We start from the raw sequence: 23,165 nt of genomic DNA on the forward strand, positions 1-23,165 counted from the left end.
CACCAGCCAACCTGCTCTATTCCTGCCAGGCAGGTGAGTGGTCCCCAGATCCCTATTTTACCACCTGTTTTGTCAGACTGTTCTTGGTGTCAGTTGTGTTGAAGGGAGTTCTCTGCAAAGACCAACATGAGACTCCATGTAGAGATTGTATGTGAGAGAATGATGAGGAGACATCATAAGTTACTTAGTCTATGTGAGCTGCTAAAACAAAATACCACTTACTAGGAAATGTATAAAGAGAACTTTATTTTCCCAGAGTTCGGGAGGCTGGGAAGTTCAACATCATATCGGTAGGTTCAGTTGTCTGTTGAGGGATTATGTTTGTTTCCAAGATGATGCCTTCACGCTGCATCTTCTGGAGGGGAGGCGCATTGTGTCCTCACAGAGCAGAAAATAGAAGGGCCACAGGGACAAATTCCCTCTACCAAGGCTTTTCATAAGAGCACCTGATCCCATTCACAAAAGCTCTCTTCATGACTTGACTTAATCACTTCCCAAAGGCCCCACCTCCTAATACTGTAACACTGTTTCAATAGTAAACAGTTTATGTAGAGTTTCACCATAAATTAAGGAGGGGACAAAAACATTCAAACCATAGTGTCAAGGAAGTATGGGAGAACAGCCAGAGGGAAGGAAAGTACAAGAGGAGGTTTGGTGGAGGCTTAGACTGCTTGCAGTCTAAGGAGGTTGGGGAGGGTGTCAGTAATAGGCCTCCCTTCGTATCCCTGCTCTGCAGTCACTGGCTAAGAGCAGTCCTTGGAAAGCCTGGCACAAATACAATAATATGTGCTCAGTAGGAAAGAGACCACACTTCCTCAGTAGCGCAGGTAATGCCCTCTCCTCAGCTGGCATCTCTGTTCCCCAAACATGGACCTCTTTTCTCCGAATCTCTTGGGGACATGTGGGTTGAGTTCAGGTTATCTGTAGCCTTCTAGATTATGCCTGCCTTTGTTTTATCTTCAGGAACAAGTTATGCAGCCATGACTAAATCATGTAACAAAGTAATGTTACTCTCCTGAATGTGGCCTCACTGGCTGGTGAGATATGAAGCCTTCAAGATGAAGCCTCACCCACACTCCCTGTACAAAAACGCTTCTCACGTAAGTGTCTCTTCAAGTGCTTACTGTAGTATGACTTATTGCTAAACTTCCGTCCACACTCTTGGCATTCATAAGGCCTCTCTCCTGTGTGTATCCTCTCATGCACAGTGAGGTCTGACTTACTGGTATAGCCTCGCTTACACTCCTTGCACACAAAAGGCTTCTCCTTAGAGTGTATCCGCCAATGATGTCTGGTGAGACTCCTCTTCCAGCTGAAGCCTTGCCCACACACATTACACATGAAGGGCTTCTCCCCTGAGTGAGTCCTCTGGTGTGTGAGGAGGTTTCCCTTCCAGTTGAAGCCTCGCCCACACTCCTTGCATACAAAAGGCTGTTTGCCAGAATGTGCAAGCTGGTGTTTCACAAGGTTTGACTTCCAGATAAATCCTTGCCCACATTCACTGCAGATGAATGGCTTCTCCCCCGAGTGCGTCTTCTGGTGGAAGAGAAGAGTTGATTTTAGGATGAAGCCTCGCCCGCAATCCTTACAATTAAATGGCCTTTCCCCGGAGTGTGTCCACTGATGTCTAAGAAGATTTGCCTTCAAACTAAAGCTTTTCTCACACTGCTTGCACATGAAGGGCTTCTCTCCTGAGTGTGTCCTCTGATGTATGGTGAGATTTGGCTTCAAAGTAAAGCCTCGCCCACAATCCCTGCAGAAGAAACGTTTCTCACCCAAGTGTGCCCTCAGGTGCTTGTTATAGGAGGACTTATCTCGAAACCTTCGCCCACACTCCCGACATCCATAAGGCTTCTCCTCTGAGTGTGTCCTCTGGTGTAAAGTGAAGGTTGACTTTTGGATAAAGCCTCGCCCACAGTCCTTGCACACAAAAGGTTTCTCCTCTGAGTGTGTAATCTGATGTTTCACAAGAGTTGACTTCTGAATAAATCCTTGCCCACATTCTCTACAAACAAAAGGTTTCTCCCCTGAATGTGTTCTCTGGTGGTAGACGAGAGTTGACTTTTGGCTAAAGCTTCGCCCACAATCCTTGCACACAAAAGGCTTCTCCCCTGAGTGTGTTCTCTGGTGTCTGAGGAGACTTCCTTTCACACTAAAACTTTGCTCACACTGCCTGCACGCGAAGGGCTTCTCCCCTGAGTGTGTCCTCTGGTGTGTGATGAGGTGTGACTTATTGCTAAAGCCTCGGCCACACTCCTGGCATCTGTAAGGCTTCTCTCCTGAGTGTATCCTCTTGTGCACAACGAAGTATGACTTGTTGGTATAGCCTCGCCCACACTCCTTGCACACAAAAGGCTTCTCCCCTGAATGTGCCTTCAAGTGCTTGTTGTATGAGGACTTATCATTAAACCGTCGCCCACACTCCTGGCATCCATAAGGCTTCTCTCCTGTGTGTGTTCTCTCATGCACAGTGAGGTATGACTTACTAGTATAGCCTCGTCCACACACCTTGCACAGAAAAGGCTTCTCTCCTGAGTGTGTCCTCTGGTGTCTGAGGAGATTTGCCTTGAGGCTGAAGCCTCGTCCACACTCACTGCACAAATAGGACTTCTCTCCCGTGTGTGTCTTCTGGTGCAAGAGAAATGCTGACTCATCTCTAAAGCCATGGTGACACTCCCTGCATGTAAAAAGCTTCTGCCTGGAATGTGCTTTTTTGTGTATGATTACTATTATCTTCTGGCTGAAGTCTTGCCCAGCCTCTGCACATTTGAATGCTCCCCATCTTGAATTTTCTATTCCTTTCAATACTTTGTCTATTTCTGTAGGATTTTCCCTCTGGCCTTGACTAGACTCTATTTCCATTACACTGTTCCTCCTCCTTGAGCTTACTGTATGTTTTAGGGGTGGGCTGGAAAATACCATGGGCTTAGAGCCTTTTTCTTTCTTTTGACCTTCAGCTGTGTCGCTCTGGCAGCTTTGATCAGAAAATTGTAGTTGGTGTTGCCTCTGATGTGCAAGTCCAAGATTCTTGGGTGGCAGGACACATTCTGCATATATTCCTGGAGAAGATACCAATAATGAGACAGAATCAGTAATGAAAAGTCTTCAATCAAAGAAAAGCCTAGGACCAAATTGCTTTACTGCTTGCTCCTAGCAAACTCTTAAGAACAACAAACACCAGTTCTTCTCAAACTTCCAAAAAATTGAGAGGGGGTGGAATTCTTTCTAACTCTTTCTACAAGGCTAGCATTATCCTGATACCAAAACCAGACAAGGACAAAAACAGAGAACTACTAGCCAATATCCCTGATGACCATTAATGGAAAAATCCTCAACAAAATACTAGCAAACCAAATCCAACAATACAGAAAAGACAATACACCACAATCAAGTGAGATTTATCCTGGGTATGCAATGATGATTCAACATACACAGATCAATACTTGTGATACATCATATCAACACAGTGAAGGAGCAAAAGATATACGATCATCTCAACAGATACAGAAAAAGATTTGATACAATTCAAAATCTGACTAGAATAAAAATTTTTATTTTTTTGAGACAGGGTCTTACTCTGTTGCTCAGGCTGGAGTGCAGTGGCGTGATCATGGCTCACTGCAGCCTTGACCTCCCAGGCTTAAATGATCCTCCCACCTCAGCTTCCTGAATAGCTGTACTACAGGTGCCTGCCTGTAGTTAAGCCACAGTTGCCATTGCCTGGCTGAGTTTTGTGTTTTTTGTAGAGATGGGTTTTCATGATGTTGTCCAGGCTGGTCTCGAATTCTTGAGCTCAGGCAATCTGATCACCTTGCCCTCCTAACGTGCTGAGATTTTAGGCATGAGCCACTGCACTTGTGCAGACTCCATCTCTGGATCCCCTCACACAACAGTGTGGGATCTCTTTCTTTCTCTATTTGTCTTTCTCTCTCTCTCTGCTTAATAAATCACTTTCTGCCAAACTCTTTGGGTCTGATATTTACTTGAACAACATCACTGCACCGCCAGGGTCTCCTCCCCATTCTTGGGTAAGTGAGAGCCCAAGGACCTGGAAAAAAACACATCCAATCGCGGAACAATGAGCATCTTTGGGACACCCCTGCAACCTGCTCCTGTCCCCCGGTTACAGTATTGATTTAAAAACAGACACTGGCCAGGCACAGTGGCTCACACCTGTAATCCCAGTGCTCTGAGAGACTGAAGAAGGTGGATTGCTTGAGGCTAGGAGTTTGAGTCAAGCTTGGGCCACACAGCAAGACCCCATCATTACAAAAGATTTAAACAAATTACCTGGGCATGTGGCACATGCCTATAGTCCCAGCTACTTGGAATTTGAGACAGGAGGATCACTTGAGCCAAGGAGTTAGAGGCTGCAGTAAACTATGATGGCACCACTGCACTCCTGCCCAGGTGGACAGAGCAAGACCCTGTCCATAAAAACAAAAAGAAGAAGGAAATACACATACACCAATAGAAGAGAACAGATAACCTAGAAATAAATCCATGTATTTAAAGCCAACTGATTTTTGACAAAGGCACCAAAAACACACCTTAGGGAAAGGACAGTATCTTTAAATGGTGTTAGAAAAAGTGAATTCCAAAATGAATAAGAATGAAATTAGATGCTTGTCTCTCATAATATACAAAAATAAACTAAAAGTAGATTAAATACTTAAACATCAGTTCCAAAATTATAAAACAATTTGAAGAAACACAGGAGAACTGCTTTAGGACACTGGCCTAGACTAGCCATGTTTTATGGCTAAGACTTCAAAATCACAGGCAACAAAGGCAAAAATACACACCAGACTACATTAAACTAAAAAGCTTCTGCACAGCAAAGGAAAGTATCAACAGTGAAGATACATCATGTAGAATTGGAGGAAATATCTGCAAACTATTCATCTTACAAGGGACTAGTATACAGAATATATAAGAAGTCAAACACAACAACAACAAAATAATCCAACTAAAAAGTGGGAAAAGGATCTGAATAGACATTTCACAAAAGAAGACATACAAATGGGCAACAGGTATATGAAAAAATGCTCATCGCCACCAATCATCAGGGAAATGCAAATCACATTGAGAGATCCTCTTACCCCAATTAGGATGGCTATTATAAAAAAGACAAAAAATAACAAATAATGGCAACGATGCAGAAAAAAGGCAATAATTATACACTATTGATATATAATTAGTTTAGCCATTAGGGAAAATGGTATGGAGGTTCCTTAAAAAACTACAAATAGTTCCCCTCCCTGTGTCCATGTATTCTTATTGTTCAATTCCCATATACGGGTGAGAACGTGTGGGGTTTGGTTTTCTGTTCTTGTGTTAGTTTGCTGAGAATGATGGTTTCTAGCTTTATCCATGTCCCTGCAAAGGACAGGAACTCATCCTTTTTTATGGCTGCATAGTATTCCATGGTGTATATGTGCCACATTTTCTTTATGCACTCTATGATTGATGGGCATTTGGATTGGTTCCAAGTCTTTGCTACTGAGAACAGTGCTGCAATAAACATAGGTGTGCATATGTCTTTATAACAGAATGATTTATAATCCTTTGGGTATATACCTAATAATGGGATTGCTGGGTCAAATGGTATTTCTATTTCTAGATCTTCGAGGAATCACCACACTGTCTTCCACAATGGTTGAACTAATTCATACTCCCACCAACAGTGTAAAAACATTCCTATTTTTCCACATCATCTTCAGCATCTGCTGTCTCCTAACTTTTTAATGATCGCCATTCTAACAGGTGCAAGATAGTATCTCATTGTGCTTTTGATTTGCATTTCTCTAATGACCAGTGATGATGAACTTTTTTTCATGTTTGTTGACTGCATAAATGTCTTCTTTTGAGACGTGTTGTCTGTTTATATCCTTTGGTCAGTTTTTGATGGGGTTGCTTTTTTCTTGTAAATTTAAGTTCTTAGTAGATTCTGGATATTAGCCCTTTGTCAGATGAGTAGATTGCAAAATTTCCTCCCATTTTCACATGTACCCCAGAACTTAAAGTATAATAATAATAAAAAAACACAAATGCAAAAGGAACAAAAATGAAAAAAAAAACCCACCAAACTTACAAATAGAACTATGATGCAATCCAGTAATCCCACTACTTCATAATTATCCAAGGGAAAGGAAATCAGTATGGCAAAAGGATACCTGCACCACCATGTTAACGTTAGTATTCATAATAGCCTAGATAATGGAATTAACCTAAATGTCCACCAATGGTTGAATGGATAAAGAAAATGTAGTACATATACATAATAGAATGCTAGTCAACTATAAAGTAAAATAAAATTCTTTCATTTACAGCGATATCATTAGAACTGGAGTTCACTATGTTAGGTGAAATAACCCATGCACAGTAAGACAAATATTGCATGTTGTCACTCATACGTGGGAACAGAGGCTAGGAAAAAGAGAGGGAAGGGAGAACAAAGAGCGGTTGATTGTGGGTACAAAAAATACAGTTAGAAGAAATAAGTATTTGATAGCACAGTAGGATGACTATAGTTAACGGTAATTTATATCTCAAAATAGAAAAAAATTGACAATGTAGAGAAATGATAAATATTTGAGGTTATGGATATCCTGATTCGATCATTACATACGGTATGCATGTATGAAAATATCCCATCTACCCATAAATAATGTACAATTATTATGTATCAACAAGAATCCCCCCAAAACTAATATAAACATTAATAGCAGCCATCTATAAAGGGGAAATATTTATATATAAATGGAGAAAAATAATTCTCTTTTTTAATACATAAAAATGAATATTCACATTAAGAAAGGAAAAATTAAAGTGAAAAGAGAAATAGCAAACTGATAGAAGATACTGCTGGTACATATGACTGTCAATGTGCTTATTATTCAGGAAAAATATTCCAAAACCTATCAGATATATGATTATATGAGCTTTCCTACATCATTTATATAATTTCTAATCTTTCTGGTCACTCAGATAATGAGAGTTAAGTTTGCTGATTCTGTAAAGTTACAGGGTAACTTACAGTAATGTTATTTCGGGCCTACCCACATACATCCCAGCTTCTCATACCTGCACTGAACCAGCTTTGTCATTCTGCCAGTACCCTCACTTACGAGTTAAATAAAATCCTAACATATATTCCCATTATATTAAACATTCCCACTTTCAGAAGTCAGTGGTAGACAAGAAGCCTCTTATTTTAATTCACTGACAGACAAATCAGCAGGCAATTGATATGGGGGTGAGAGAAGGCAGTTGATATGGACTGTATGTTAGCATCCCCCAAATTCATATGTTGATGCCTTAACCTCCAATGTGATGGCATTTGGAGGGAGAGTTGTTGGGAGATAAACATGTTTAGTTGAGATCATGGGGTGAGCCCATGTGAGGACACAGCAAGAAGGTGGCAGCCTGTGGGCCAGGATGAGGACCCTCACAATGAAGCAAAGGTGCCAGCACCTTCATCTTGGAATTCCCAGACTCTAGAACCATAAGAAATAAATGTCTGCTGTTTGAACCTCCCAGTCCATGGTATTTTGTCATTTCTATGATACTTGAGATGATTAAGAAAGGAGTGTCTTACAACCTATGCAAACTGAGGGAGTGGCACCAATCATAAATCCAAAAGCAGAGACTTCATGCATGTGAAAACTCAGTGAGGCCAGCTCCAAATTTCTCAGTGGATGCGCCCATATTTTTTATGGGGTGGTGGGAAGCAAGGAATGGGAAAGAACTCCACAGTCTATATGAACCTGCTTTTTTTGCAGACAATGGGACAAAGTCAACAACAACTATATAAAAAATCAACCTGCTAATCTTCTGACAGAGAGTATACTGTGTAATTCCACTTACATGAAGTTCTAAGACAGGTGAAATTAAGGCATATTGAACAAAATCAGAACTGTAATTTTCTCTGGTGGACTAGGAGCAGGAAATGACTGGAAAAAGGCACAAAACACTTCTAGGGTGAGAGTAATTGTTCTGTGTTGTCATAGGGGTCCAGATTACATTAAGTTATGCATCCGTGAAAGCTCATCAAATGTTACACTTCAGATTTATGCATCTTACAATATATAAATCCTAAAAAGAACCACAAAGAAACATAATGCTACTTATTGAGAAGCATGCTGAATGTTTATGAGTAAAGGGTAATGATGTCTGCAATATTAAAGAGCATCAAAAGGAAGATGGACTCAAGGATGGAGAGAGCAATACACAGCTGGGTAAATAAGCAATAAAGAATAAGGAGTACAAAGTTACATGTTGACTGTAGGTGGTAGGTCGACAGGTATTCATTCCATAAGACTTTCAACTTCTTAGTATGCACAAAAATATAATTGTTCAACATTTGCTTCACAAAAAAAATGCTGGAGGGAAGAAAGTATTATAGGATGTAAACTTTTTTTTTTTTTTTTTTTGAGACGGAGTTTCGCTCTTGTTACCCAGGCTGGAGTGCAATGGCGTGATCTCGGCTCACCGCAACATCCGCCTCCTGGGTTCAGGCAATTCTCCTGCCTCAGCCTCCTGAGTAGCTGGGACTACAGGCACACGCCACCGTGCCCAGCTAATTTTTTGTAGTTTTAGTACAGATGGGGTTTCACCATGTTGACCAGGATGGTCTTGATCTCTTGACCTCGTGATCCACCCGCCTCGGCCTCCCAAAGTGCTGGGATTACAGGCTGGAGCCACCGCGCCCGGCCAGGATGTAAACTTAAAATATGCATGTTATGAAATAAGGAAAGTTAAATGAGGGTTACAGTTACTAAAAAAAATCTTAGGAACTAATATTAATATTAAATCAAATAGATTATAATATAGTAACTATTATTAGGTTTTACAGATGAAATATGATGACCAGGATTTGCTTCAAAATAATCCAGGAATTGGAGATGAGGGTGAGAGTTTCCCTGTGAACTGATAAAATTATAAAAATTCTAACCTTGCATGTATTTTAACAGTAGGCTAAAATATAGAAAGTAAGTGCTACAAAAGGTAATATATATGGAACAATCCACCATGAATACAGAAGATGTAAAAATCATCTCTTCAAGTATTGGACAGATAGGTCAAACTGCCCTCCTTAAAAAAAAAAATCTATAAAGACACAGAAGAGTTAAACAACACCACAAATCTTTATTTTGGCCAGGCATGGTGGCTCACATCTGTAATCCCAGCACTTTGGGAAGCCAATGAGGGCGAATCACCTGAGGTCAGGAGTTCAAAACCAGCCTGGCCAACATGGTGAAACACCGTCTCTACTAAAAATACGAAAAAAAAAAAAATTAGCCAGGCATGGTGGTAGGCACATGTAATCCCAGCTACTCAGGAGGCTGAGACAGGAGAATCACTTGAACCTGGGAGGCGGAGGTTGTGGGGAGCCAAGACTGCACCACTGCACTCCAGCTTAGGCGACGGGAGTGAAATTCTGTCTCAAAACAAAAAAAACAACGGTTGGGCGCGGTGGCTCATGCCTGTAATCTCAGCACTTTGGGAGGCTGAGATGGGTGGATCATGAGGTCAAGAGATCGAGACCATCCTTGCCAACATGGTGAAACTCTGTCTCTACTAAAAATACAAAAATTAGCTGGGTGTGGTGGCACACGCCTGAGGTCCCAGCTACTTGGGGGGCCGAGGCAGAAGAATCACTTGAACCCAGGAGGCAGAGGTTGCAGTGAGCTGAGATAGTACCACTGTACTCCAGCCTGGCAAGAGAGCGAGACTCTGTCTCCAAAACAAAAATAAAAACAAAACAAAACAAACAAAAAACCACAACTTTATATCTTTAAATCCTTGTATCTTTATAACCTTGGCCTAGGAAGGATTTCTTTTTTTTTGGAGATGGAGTCTCACTCTGTTGCCAGGCTGGAGTGCAGTGGCACGATCTTGGCTCACTGCAATCTCTGCCTTGCAAGTTCAAGCTAGGAAGGATTTCTTAAACGAGACATAAAAGAAACTTCCAATTACTCAAGGAGAACTGCAGCTGAGTAATCAAAATCTGTCTACACATTTTCCAAATAGGATATAAAGATCAATAGAAACAGATGACCCCGGAAACTGACACACAGCAAGATAGAGAAAACTACAAATTTCTGCTTATAACAAGCAGAAAATTTAACACCACTTTTCAGCAGTCTTCTATGGTCCCACTGTGAGGAGTGAGGGAAGCCTGCAAAATAGCATGAAAAGAGAAGAGAGGAACCCAAGGCCTGACTGTGAACTAAAACTGCTCCGAGAGAGAACAAGTCCACCCTAGAGGTAAGAATCATCATCATCATCATCATCATCATCGAGTCCTGATGAACCACAGCAGTGACTACCAGGACTTAAGAGGGTGCACAATTCCAGACCACAGCCTCACTCAGGCAGTATGACTGGAGGAAATGGGGGAAGGAGGAAGATGAAGTGACCTCTGGCAAGAGTAGTACTGCTTAAAACATTAAACCAGAAGAAAAAAAGCTATGGGAATTGAAGAAGGAGAATAATGGACAGAGGTTTTTAGAATATCCGGACAGTATTAGGAAGGGGCAATAGACTTAGGCTTGCAGTCGGGAGGTCACAAGGAAAGTCACAAATGGGGAGACTGAGTGGGAGAAAGAAGCCTAGCAAATGGGGGGCAGGAGGCTTCCTGAGAGGAGTCCAGGGACCCCAGGAGAACCTCTCACTCAGCAAGGACTGGAAGGAAGGCAGGGCCAGGTGGTCTGAAGAGCAGCCAAGGAGGCCAGAACAGCTTCCAGGTATCCTGGCCTCAGAGGAGCCTCCTCCCTCCCGAAAGGCTGTGTCTGTGCTCTGTCTACCCTGTCCTTCCCCTCACCTGCATGGGGGCCCGGCTGGCGTCTTCTCTCTTCTCCCCAGGGCGCTTCCCCTTGCTCTAGCCGCTTGATGAGTTCTGGTTTAGAATGGAGAATTCCTGCTCACAGGGAAAAAAATCATGAGGTGATTCCTGGTTGTAGGCTCCAAGGGCCATTTGCTGGAGCTACCCAGGGAAGGAAGGGAGTGAGTGTCAGAGGGGGAAAGCTCAGGAGGATCCTGTCTACCATGCTTAGATACAAGCCCCCAGGAGAGCCCCAGCACGGGGAGAGAAGCCTGCAGGTACCCAGTGACAGCCAGCATGAAGCTCTACCAAAGCCAGACCCTCCCCAGGAGAATAGAGAAAACATCCTTGTCTCTGAAACTAACCCTGTGACAACATCAGAGGCACCACAGGCCAAATGTTAAACCTAGGGGAAGCCACACTTACCTAGTGAGATCAGGTGGCTGTAGTTCTCCAGTGTCACCTCCCTGTACAGGGCCCTCTGGGCAGGGCTCAGCAGCCTCCATTCCTTCTGGGTGAAATCCACAGTCACATCCCCAAATGCCATGACAGACTGTAACATAAAACCCAGGCCTGCTCACCAGGGATGGCAGTGCACTCAGGCAACTGGAGGATTCAAGGATCTGCCACCTGTGCCTGGAGTTCCAAGACCTCCATCTCTGCCTGGCCCCAGTATTTATGGTGCTAGGTACTTTTCATGCGGCTTCCTAGAAGCACAGAGAGTTCAAACCTGCGTGGAGCTTTAAACCTAGGCAGGGAGAAGAGGAAAACTCAAAAATTAAATGACAATGTTTCCTACAAACATATAACAGTAAATAGCACACTACTAAAGTTTTATGGTACCCTGGGCCATCTTCTGAGTTAGAACTACATGAATTTATAAATGAGGAAGATACAGCTCTCATGGATCTTCTGACAAAATGAAAATCGATCATTTGGGACCTGCCCTGGAACATGTAAGTCTCCACTGCAGGATCACAGAATTCAGATCCAGCCTAGATGATTTCTACCAAAAATCCAATGCCGTATAGGGCAGTCTGAGCACATGTGAATTAGTGGATGGAGCACTTTTGAAAGAGCCCTTCTCACAGTACATCTGTTCTGCAACTATACATGTGACCAGTCTGGCATCTCTGTAGGTGCTTGATGAATTTAAATTCCATTCATGGACAATTGCAGTAGCTTGCGCCTGTAATCCCAGCACTTTGGGAGGCAGAGGTGGGCAGATCATTTGAGGTCAGGAGTTCAAGACCAGCCTGGCCAACATAGTGAAACCCTGTCTCTACTAAAAATACAAAAATTAGCTGGGTGTGGTGGTACCTGCCTGTAATCTCAGCTACTTAGGAGGCTGAAGTAGGAAAATTGCTTGAACCCGGGAGGTGGAGGTTACAGGAGCTGAGATTGTGCCACTGTACTGCAGCCTGGGCGACAGAGCGAGACTCTGTCTCAAAAATAAATAAATAAATAAATATTCCATTTGTGAAGCTCATCAGGACTACTAGACTCATGAGTCAGAAAGCCTCTCCTTTGACCCTTAACTGTTCATCTCTATTTCCCCCATCACTGATCTGTCATGTCATATTTGCTGCAAAGATCCTCAAAATCCAGGCAGGCTAGGCACAGTAGCTCATGCTTGTAATGCCAGCACTTTGGGAGGCTGATGCAGGATTGCTTGCATCCAGGAGTTTGAGACCAACCTGGGCAGCATTGGGAGACCCCCAACTCCACATACACACAAAATAAAAAATTAGTCGAGCATGGTGGCAGGTGCCTGCAGTCCCAGCTAGTTGGGAGGCTGAGATGTGAGGACTGTTTGAGTCTGGGAGGTCAAGGCGGCAGTGAGCTATTACTGTGGCATGGCACTCGGCTTGGGCAACAGTGAGACTCTGACCACCATCCCCCCAAACTCCCCCCAGAAAAGCAAAAGAAAAACCAAGAAAACCCCAGATAGCTTAAAGACCAAGTTGGGCTCCTGAGGCTGGCATCCAGGCCTCCGTCCTCAGGAGGGTCAGAGGTAGCCAGCACAGAAACTTTCAGGAACAGTCAGATGATAGGGGCCAATGAGAGAAGTAGGTGGGAGCTATCTTAGCAGTTTAGGCCACGCTGTGAGGGGTCTGCAGGAAGCGGCAGAGCTGTGGGAGGTAGCAGTGCTACACTGTCAAACCGTGAGGACCCTGGTGAGCTTGGGCATCTGTGGCCGACTGACAACGCAGGCTCGGCACAGGGCGGTGACTGCTCTTCAGAGACGTAGCTGACCCATGGCTGTAGGTGCAATCTCCCAGTTTGGTAATGCCGAAAGCCCATCTAACCATCCAACACGCTATCTGCCAAACCAGGGTTATTCAGGTGCCCCGAGTGACTCTGCGCCTTCACCAGAACATGGTGTGATCAGCTGTGGCCACCCCAAGCCAGAACCTGATAGACTTCTGAGTTGGGAGCCTAAGGGACCACAGCCCACTCCTGCAGTCGTGTCTAGGCCGTGCTTCTTGCAGCTGTTCCAGTCAGTGGCCACACATCGTGAGGACACTGAGGCAAGCCCGTTTCAACCCAGGCGCTCCTCTGATGGCCCACTATGGCCTGAAGACTGCTGTCCTGGCCAAACCTCTGGAAGCTGTACTTGGTCTCTGATGACTCCACGCAGTTGTCTCCCCTTCCTCCTCACTGAAGTCCGATGAGGCTCCAGGCGTCCTTTTCTCTCTTGCGGGTGTTTCCTCTGTAAGCCCAGCCCATCTCACTGCATCTTGGCATCTGCTTCTCCTAGGACTTGGATTCATCCACCACCAGTCTGTGAGGATGTTGGCTGCTAAACCCTGTCTCTCTTGCAGTTGAGCAGTCTGCCCAGTGGCAGCCTGAGACTGAGCACACTTCTGCCTCTTCCCCGCCTCCTGTACTTGCCACATCCCTCACAGCTGCCCAGTGAGTCCCTCCCGCTGAAGGCCTTTGTGACCTCTCTCTCTGCCCTACCCTTCATTGACACCAACTCAGCATCATCACTGACACGTTAATGTGGACATCTCTGTTTTTTGCTGTAAATGCTCCCTGGGTGTTGTGCACAGACCACTGACTGATGAATGATACCCACAGGCCAGTCACCTGCTGGAAGATGTCAGGAAAGACAGATCACTGCCCAGGAGCAGTGCTGACCTTGATCTTGTCCTAACAATGTGACTGCTAGGGCCAGTGAAGGAAATGGGCCCATCCTGTGATAGCAAGGAGGACAGTTCTGGGAAGTCTCACCTCTGTCTTGGCTCCCTGGGATTCCATGGCTGTCTTCCTGCTCTTCATGGAGAAGGGAAGCTTACAGATGGCCAATCTGTGAAAAGAGAGAAGTCAGAGGGTGGCTGGGTAGATGCCCTCCCCAGGTGTGACCCAGATCTGATTCCAATACCAACTGCGGAGCTGGGGAGAACGCACCTGCACGATCCCCACGTGGGGGTCTGGCCAAAAGGTCTAGGGAGGCAGACTCCCTGCAAATCTAGGACAAGCTTGCCTGGGAGTGAAGACCCTGTGCCCCAGGAGCTGGGTGAGGTTTGTTGTTTACATCACTGAGGGGTTAAAAGGATATGGAACGCCTGCAGGTGAGGTCTTGTGTTTATGGTTAGGACTCAGAGTCCAAGTGTTTTTTTGCATTGGACAGAAGAACACGTGAAAGCTGTCTGCCTCTTCTAGCCTCAGTCTCCCTGGGTTTAAACTCAGGATAACCACAGGGGCAGACAGACTTGAGAAGGCCATAGGCAGATGGCCTTGGCAATTATTCAGTACTGTGTAACACCAAAGCCTTTACAAATTAATAGCATGGGGAATGTGAGCTGTCAGGAATCAAAGTCGTCAAACACATAGTCAGTCTAAGGCAATGAGTGATCCAATGCAATTTGGATACTGATTGCATCGAAGAATATGTGAAGAGTTTTAACAGCCAGTGAAATCTGAACACTAATTGGATATTAGATTATCAACATTAGTTTTGTTATTATAAAAATATTTTGGGTTTTAAAAAATAAGCCCTTCCTTGTATACAAACTTTCAGAACATTCATGAGTGAAAATGATGTTTGCGTGTGCTTACACACCTCTTCTCACCCTCAAAAGTCAATTGAGCATTATTGGCCACACTTGATAATTTTTAGAACTGAATAATGTGTATTGGGTTCATTTTACTATTCTCTCTGAATTTTCAGGTAGAAATACAAAGAACTGTAAATTAAAGTGGTGGGTATAATTATTTCATTAGAGTATTCACTATACTTTTTTTTAAAAAGTAAAAGTAAAAACACAGAAATATAGGGACGATAAGAGGGAAATGTGAAGAACAAAGATGGTATCCTGCGGTGATCATGGGGAAAACAGCATACATCCACTAGCCAGCAACTTTGAGACAGAAGAAGTGAACAAATACTATGGTGTTGTGAAAGGAAAATAAAAACTAGGAACCCCAGTCCACTCTGTCAAAAGGAAATATTAAACTGAAAGCTGAGTCATGCAAGAAGCTGCCTTTCCTTTTGTTTCTACTATCTCAACAGTAGCTATTCTTCTACGGGCACCTTATGTTATGTAAAGTGCTGATTTACCGAGTGTGAGATGAATACATGACTATTCTCCTACCCGTCCTTCTGTCTTGCCACTGTGGATTACCACAACCCCCCCTTTTTCCCCTCCAGCCCACTTTTCCCTTTTAAACACTGAAGCTCTCAAACTCATTTTTGGAGAAAGCCACTGACCTCTCTCTGGGGCATGTTCTCAACCTTGGCAAAATAAACATCTAAATTGATACTCGACTCTGATACTTTTCGGTTTGCCCATAATTGGAGAAGAAAAGCAGAAATTTCTTTTTCTGATGGCAGTTGAAAGGTGATTTAAAACATTTTGTTATTTCTATATACTTATATAAATAGTTTACATCATTGCATGTCCCATCTGTGCTATCTTTACCTATTCCAAAGTCACAAAGATACTCTCCTGCATTTACTCAAAGTTTAAACATTTTGTTTTTGATGGTAGTGTAAATATGTATTTCACTTTTAACTGTTTTCTGCTAGGTTATAGAAATACAAGTGCTTTTTAAAAATACTGACCTGATTTTTGAAGTTCCTAAACTGTGTTACTAGTATCTAGTTGTTTAACCACAGATTCTTCCATGTACATAGATAGCAAGGGGAAAGATGCCAGATGTAGGTGATGGGGAGGAAGGCAGCAAATCACACTGCCACGTGTATACCTATGCAACAATCTTCCATGTTCTTTACATGTACCCCCAAACCTAAAATGCAATAAAATAAATAAATGCGAAAAAAAAAGTTTTTCTATTTCAACATTTATGCTTTTTATTCCTTTTTAATAGCTTAACAGATTAGCTAGATATTCTAGGATAATGCTAAGTAAGAGCAATGAGAATCAACATTAATGCTTGTTCTTGATCTTAGTGTGAACACACTTCACCATTAAATATGATGATTGTAGTCAGGTTGTCACACATAACCTGTTATATTAAGGGAAATTCTTTCTATTCCTCATTTGCTGAGAATTTTTACCCTGAATGGGTATTTTTCTGCATTAAGACAGTCATGTAGGCTTTTCTCTTTTGCTCCCTGAAAGCAGTGAAAGGAAAATAAAAACATGAGACCCCAGGTCACTCTGCCAAAAGAAAAATATTAAGCTGAAAGCTGATTCATGCAAGAAGTTGCCTTTCCTTTTGTTCCTAAGCAGAGAACTACAGATAAAAGGTTAAATATCTTCATAGGTAGCTACTCTATGTTCACTCTAGCCTTGGGTTTTTGGAAACAAATTCTATTTGGCTAGAATATATCATCCTTTTCATGTATCGCTGGATATTACTTGTCCATATTTTGGTGAGAATTCTTGACTATTTTTCTCTGGAGTGATTACTTGCAAGGGCACATAGGAACTCTGTTGAAATGTTCTGTATCTTGATTGAGGTGATAAGCGATGTGTGTATACATTTGTCAAAACTCATTATATAGTTAAAAGTAGTGCTTCTTATGGTATGCAAGTTACACTTCAACAATGATTAAAAATCCTTTCTGAGATCAAGTATATATGGGTAAAATAACAAGACATTTGGATTTGTTTTAAAATACTTTGGCACATAAATAGGGAGAAGGGATAACTCTAACAAAACTACTCCTGGTTTTAAAATTATCGAAACTGGATGAAGGCAAAATGGGGATTCATTTTACCATTCTCCCAATTTTGCTGTCCATTTGAGATTTTTTACAATACTAGTTTACAGAAAAAGCGTTACTCATATTTCTAATTATATGCTTAGCCAAAAAATTGGCTGAAATAATTTTATATGAGCCAATTTTATTTGAAAACAGTCAAAAGTCCCCAGGATTCAAGCAACTGCCCAATCAAGAAAGAGCCACATTAAAAAGAGAAGGCAGTTGGCTGGGCACAGTGGCTTATTCCTATGATCTCAGCACTTTGGGAGGCTGAAGCAAGTGGATTGCTTGATCCTAGGAGTTCGAGACCAGCTTGGGGAACACGGTGAAGGCTCATCTCTACAAAAAATATAAATATTAGCCAGGTATGATGGCATACACCTATAGTCCTAGCTATTCCTGGCTTGAGCCCAAGAGGTTGAGCCTGCAATGAGCCTTGACCATGCCACTCCACTCCAGCCTGGGCAACAGAGCAAGACACAGTCTCAAGAAAACAAAACAGTAACAACAACAACAAAACTAGACAATCATATTTACAGCCCAATACACCTTATTCCCAATGTTCTAACCTGTCCAAGTGCTGCCTAGTGGAAAAATCTCATGGTGAACTTGCCTATAGAAGCCTGGGGCAAAAAATTACAGGTGCAGGATACAACAGACCTTCTAAAGCAGCATCCCAGTTTCCACTTCCTTACCTCAAACTTGAGGAAGCCCAGTAGACCTTTCTTACAAGGTTCTAAGCTGTTGGAGGCAGCCTGAGGGACTGCTCTCTCTGTTTTGAGGATCTCACCTCTTAAGGAGGAAAAGCACTGGATCCTGCCTGGCAAAAATGCAGACAGTCTGAAGAGCAGATGCCTGGGGCAAGATATTATGAGTGGAGCCATACAACAGACCATCAAAGGCCCAGGGAGAGACTTTTGGGACAAATAAATATTTAAAAGCAGCTGTCTATGAGAAAATGGAAAAAGCCACAAGGAAAGGTAAGATCTATGCTCCAAAAGGCCCGAGAAAATCTCAAACCTTCTCCTCAGACTGATCCCAAAGCTCAGAACCAATGCCAAGGTAATAACAAAAATCTTCCCTGGCAAAGAGTCAGTCTGCAAAGACTGGAAAAGGAAGTTATTTTTTCCATAGTGACTAAGTTCTAACAACAACAACAACAACAACAACTCAGAAAACGTGGCCCAATAAATGGAAAAAAATAGTGATGGAAACTTTCCCTGAAGAAATATAAGCTTCAGGCATACGAGACAGATTTTAGAACTGTCTAAAATATTCTCAAAAAGCTCATGTGAACTTGGATAGAGAAAAGGAAATCAGGAAAATATACATAACAAAATAAGAATATCAACAGAGATTACAAAAAGGAGGCAAATGAAAATTTTGGACCTGAAAACACTTACTGTAGAATTATGGTGTCAGAGAGTATGAATGCCTTTCAGACACTTGACATATTGTTAAGAGTACTAAAAATTCAAAAGACTAAATTCATGTATTCATTACCTTTTTTTTTTTTGAGACAGAGTTTCACTCTTGTTACCCAGGCTGGAGTGCAATGGCTCAATCTTGGCTCAGCGCAACCTCCGCCTCCTGGGTTCAGGCAATTCTCCTGTCTCAGCCTCCCGAGTAGCTGGGACTACAGGCGTGCACCACCATGCCCAGCTAATTTTTGTATTTTTGGTAGAGACAGGGTTTCACCATGTTGACCAGGATGGTCTCAGTCTCTTGACCTCATGATCCACCCGCCTCGGCCTCCCAAAGTGCTGGGATTATAGGCGTGAGCCACCGTGCCCGGCCTTAAATTCATGTATTCAATAGTATTAAGAGAATAATTTTACTGTATCCTCACTGTAATGTTTATGAATTTAGCAGACTTTTCAAATATAATAGACGACATGTCACATCATTGTTTATTTACATTTGTATTTCTTTGATCACTGATGATTTTGAATATCTCCTGTAAGTTCAAATCTTGGATGAATTTTCTTGTCAGAAAATTGTTTACAGCACATTACTGACCCAGTTATGAATCCTACTGTGAAGCCTGTTAAATACTATTTCATATAGAAACCCGGAAAGGCCTCTTTTCATTAAAGATGCATGCATTCTTAAAAAAAAAAAAAAATCCAGTAGAGGTATTTAACAGCAGATGAGGAGGCAGAAGAAAGAATCAGTAAACATAGAGAAGAATTTGAAATTACAGAGAAGAAGGAAGAGAAAAGAATGAGACAAAGTAAACAGACCCAAGAGAGTTACAGGCACCAATTGCTGGACCTATATATGGGTGTTTAGGAGAAGATATAGACTACTGAAGAAACAATGGCCAAAACTTCAAAATTTGAAGACAGACATGAATCTACAAAGCCAGCACACTCAACAAACTCCGAGAAGAATAAATTCAAAGGGATCCACCCTGAACACTATACTTCTTAATGATGCTTACATGAAACCAGCTTCAGAACATAGGACTGGCAAGGGAAGAGAAGTTAAGAATTGTGGCATCCTGCCTCTCTCAGGGAAAAACTGTCACCACAGACTGAGAGCTGGAGAGGGAGAGGGTTCCATCATGTCATTTTCACAGCCCATAGTGGCGTTTCTCTCAAGAGTGGACCAAAGTAGGGTGGTGTGGCGGTAGTACTTTGTGTGTCAAATGTTACAGACTCTCACTGTTCTCAGAAGGGCTCATTTTCAGTTGATTCTTATGAATAAATATTTCTTTAAATTCCTGAGTGCTCTTAAGACAAATTCTTTGAGTTTAAATGATTGTTTTTGGTTTATTTTCTAAATTACTAGTTATGGTGTTTTGTTGGAGATATAGTCCACATAGCTCCTCACTGCCATTCCAGAATCCACATTTCTGATTATAGTAGGAACCAGAACTAGGGCTAGGCAATTAGGTAAGTGGTATGATCATTATTTGTCCTCATGGGCAGAGCAGCGAAAGACAGTGGAGAAGTAGAATTAAGAGAAGAGCCTGGCAGGCAGAAGAAGGAAGGGAATGGAAAAGCTCTGGCAAGGAAAGAATGAACAAGGCTCAGCAACTAAGCAAGCAGATGGGAAGTTTGCCAAGGTGGGGAAACTTCCTTTACCTAGATCACAAGGAGAAGTGAAACAGGGGGCACTATAGAGCTGGCTTCTAGATGTTTCTGTTCTCATGCTTCCCGTCTTAATGAACCTGCGTATGAAATCTGAATTGTAAGGAGAAATTTTTGAGACCTGGAAAATTTCCACATAAACTGGGTAATGAGTGAAATTAATGAATTGCTAATGTTGTTGAGTATGATTCTGGTACTCTCGTTAGGTTAAAAGACAAAACAATAATGACAAACGTAGTCCTCAGAGAAGTTGCTGCAGTAAATTTAATGATGTCTTAGATTGGCTTCAGGATACTCTAGCCTGAAATCAGAAAGCGTGGGGTGGGGAGTGGGTTGGAAGAAATAAGAATAGCAAAGTGTTAAGGTGCAAGAAGGGAACAGAGAGGTCTGTTATATATTCTCTTTACTTCAGTTCCTACTTCAATATTTTTCACTGTAAATTTGAAAAAAACTGAATATCCCTTCCAAGATAATTAGGAGAGGAAAAATACAGAAAACTTTCATTTCCCGCGTGTGAATGGAGAACACTGCAAACTGCTTGGTGTCATTCCTGCCATCTGTTGACATCTGTGAGAGTTAGCATCCTGTAGGAACAGAAACTGAGAACCAGAAGAAAGTGGTTTTAAATTAGTTACCAATAAATTAGATACGAACATGAGGTAAACTTGAAACCTTTACCTCCTCCATGTACATTTCATTAAAATTCTCGAAGATAAAAAAAATAGCTCCTACATTTTGGGGAGATGAAAAATGTTCATATGCTGATTTGATGATCAAGACTTCACTATATACATTTCTTGAAACTCTCAACTAGAACTTAAAATGAGAGAGAATTTGTCTCACTTATACCTCAATGAAACTAATTCTCAACAGAAACCCCCCAAAATCCCAGCTTGCTCCACAACGCAGTCCACTTGATCCCAGATATGTTACATAAAGTAAAAGTTATTTTTTATTTTTTTTGAGACGGAGTCTTACTCCATCCCCCAGGCTGTAGTGCAGTGGTATGTTCTCGGCTCACTGCAACCTCTGTCTCCTGAGTTCAAGCGATTCTCTTGCTTTACTTTCAGAGTAGTTGGGATTACAGGTGTGAGCCACCATGCTGGGCTAATTTTTGTATTTTTAGTAGAGACAAGGTTTCACCATGTTGGCCATGCTGGTCTGGAACTCCTGACCTCAGGTGATCTGCCTGCCTTGGCCTCCCTAAGGGCTGGGATTATAGGTGTGAGCCACAGTGCCCAGCCGTAAAAATTATTTCAACTGATTAACACACCACTTCTTAGTCTGTGAAACAGGGATTCCAATTCCTAACTTGCACATTGATTGAGGAGATGAATACAGCAATGACTACAAAGCCCTGTTCCTGGGACAGGACAATGGCTCAGCACACGCTAAATGAATCATTTTTTATAAGACCTGGTCTGCACCACGAATGCAGCGGCCTGAATAAAGCAATGAGAAAAGGAATGCTGGGGCAATGATGGAAGTGTCCTGAATAAAGGCATCAGATCTGGGAAACCTTCCCCATGAGGAGAACCAGCTGAGAGGTGCTGAGCCTCAGACGGGACAGTGTAGGGCAGGTGTCAGACATGAGCAAAGGAAACCCACCAGAATTTAGGGCAGAGAAGGCACTGCAGGAAGGCAATACGTAAGGAGTCCCCACTGAGGTTGGGCTGTTCTTCTTTACCCTGCAGACAATCCTCTCATGGATAACATGGGAGTGGAGAAGAGGAGCTGGGGACTAAAATAGCTCTAAAATTAGCTCTGTGATCCTCAAAGGTGGCTTTGGAAATTTCCAGTCCCAAGGTAGAGCCTCTTCTTGTTAAAAAAAAAAGGACCCAAAGTCTTCCAGAGAAGAAAACAACTGTAGGCAGGTTCCCGGGGACAGATCCTGAGTGTGGGCATCACAGCACAGCATGTCCTGACGTGAGGCTAACACCGAACACAACTTATCCCATCTGTGCTTCTAGAATAAAAAGGTGTTGATACTCATTATAATATTTAACACTTACTGAAAATTTAATATATGCCAGGCATGGCACACATTTTTCTGCATTCCTCACAACTGTCCTATGAAGTGACTATTACCAATTCCAGATGAGGAAACAGCGGCAGAAAACATTTAAATACCTTTCTCAAAGTGACATAGCCAATCGAGTGATAGAGCCTGGGTTTCAACTCTCACTGCAAAGGGCCATGTCTTAACCAGCAGGCATGGATATGACATTTCCAATGAATCTGCACAGGTCAGGAGGGGATGTGGGTCAAGCTAGATTAGCTTGCAAGGTCATGAGGTATATCTTGACTGAGGGGTCTCTCTACTTCGGGGTTCTGCCGACAATTTTTCCATAATGAAATGATTAAAATCAGTTATTTGGATGGTCAGTCCACAGCCTCAGAGGCATAAAAAAAACTGCTGGGCCCAACAGTTGCTGTTACTCCCACTCCAATAACCAAGGAAGACCAACCAACATGGTGAGGACTGTACTCACCTTTTTTTTTTTCTTGCCTAAATGCCTATATATGGGGCTTGGGGAGTTCTGCCCTAGAAACCATAAAGTCTCATCAGATGAGTTTCATTCATCTTACATAATGTGGCTCACTTTCCAACCTGACTCTGGTATAGCATCACATGATAGCAGATGCTGAAGGAAATTATTTTACCCCAAAATACACTTCAACATGTTTTGAAATGGCTGCCACAGGGGCAACAGATTGAAATGGATAGTCCTACAAAGCTGTCTTTGGTGGGAATATTTGCATCTGTAGAGAATCTCCATTAATGTAGCCAGACCTCTCTCATTCTAACCCTTTCCTCGATGTGGAAGAGACAGACAGCCTGCCGGGCGGTGGCTCATGCCTGTAATCCCAGCACATCGGGAGGCTGAGGCGGGTGGATCACCTGAGGTCAGGAGATAAGAGACCAGCCTGGCCAACATGGTGAAAGCCCATCTCTACTAAAAATACAAAAATTAGCCAGGCATGGTGGTAGGTGCCTATAGTCCCAGCTACTCAAGAGACTGAGGCAGGGCCACTGCAGTCCACCCTGGGCGACAGAGCAAGA

The 23,165-nt window shown here is 42.6% G+C and overlaps 1 protein-coding gene across 8 annotated transcripts in view; it reads right to left on the reverse strand.

Annotated features, from left to right (window-relative positions):
* Positions 1 to 229: 229 nt before the first annotated feature.
* The window catches only part of ZNF337 (zinc finger protein 337), a 24,838-nt gene continuing 1,902 nt past the window's right edge, over positions 230 to 23,165 (reverse strand). For 2 of the 8 annotated variants that reach the window (XM_037735605.1, XM_017520595.2), the window contains exons 2-5: positions 14,066 to 14,141; positions 11,255 to 11,381; positions 10,829 to 10,924; positions 230 to 3,059 (exon numbers count right to left, since the gene is read on the reverse strand). In XM_037735605.1, coding sequence (XP_037591533.1) covers positions 1,054 to 3,059; positions 10,829 to 10,924; positions 11,255 to 11,381; positions 14,066 to 14,113 — 2,277 coding nt within the window. In that variant the 5' untranslated portion in view covers positions 14,114 to 14,141 and the 3' untranslated portion in view covers positions 230 to 1,053. Of the gene's footprint in view, positions 3,060 to 10,828; positions 10,925 to 11,254; positions 11,382 to 14,065; positions 16,082 to 16,258; positions 16,413 to 20,095; positions 20,701 to 23,165 lie in introns of those variants that run through there. The other 6 variants (XM_037735604.1, XM_037735603.1, XM_017520597.2 and 3 more) reach the window with 6 other exon arrangements.

The sequence above is a fragment of the Cebus imitator genome, unplaced genomic scaffold (genome assembly GCF_001604975.1).
Source record: "Cebus imitator isolate Cc_AM_T3 unplaced genomic scaffold, Cebus_imitator-1.0 Scaffold858, whole genome shotgun sequence".
Classification (NCBI taxonomy): Eukaryota; Metazoa; Chordata; class Mammalia; order Primates; family Cebidae; genus Cebus; species Cebus imitator.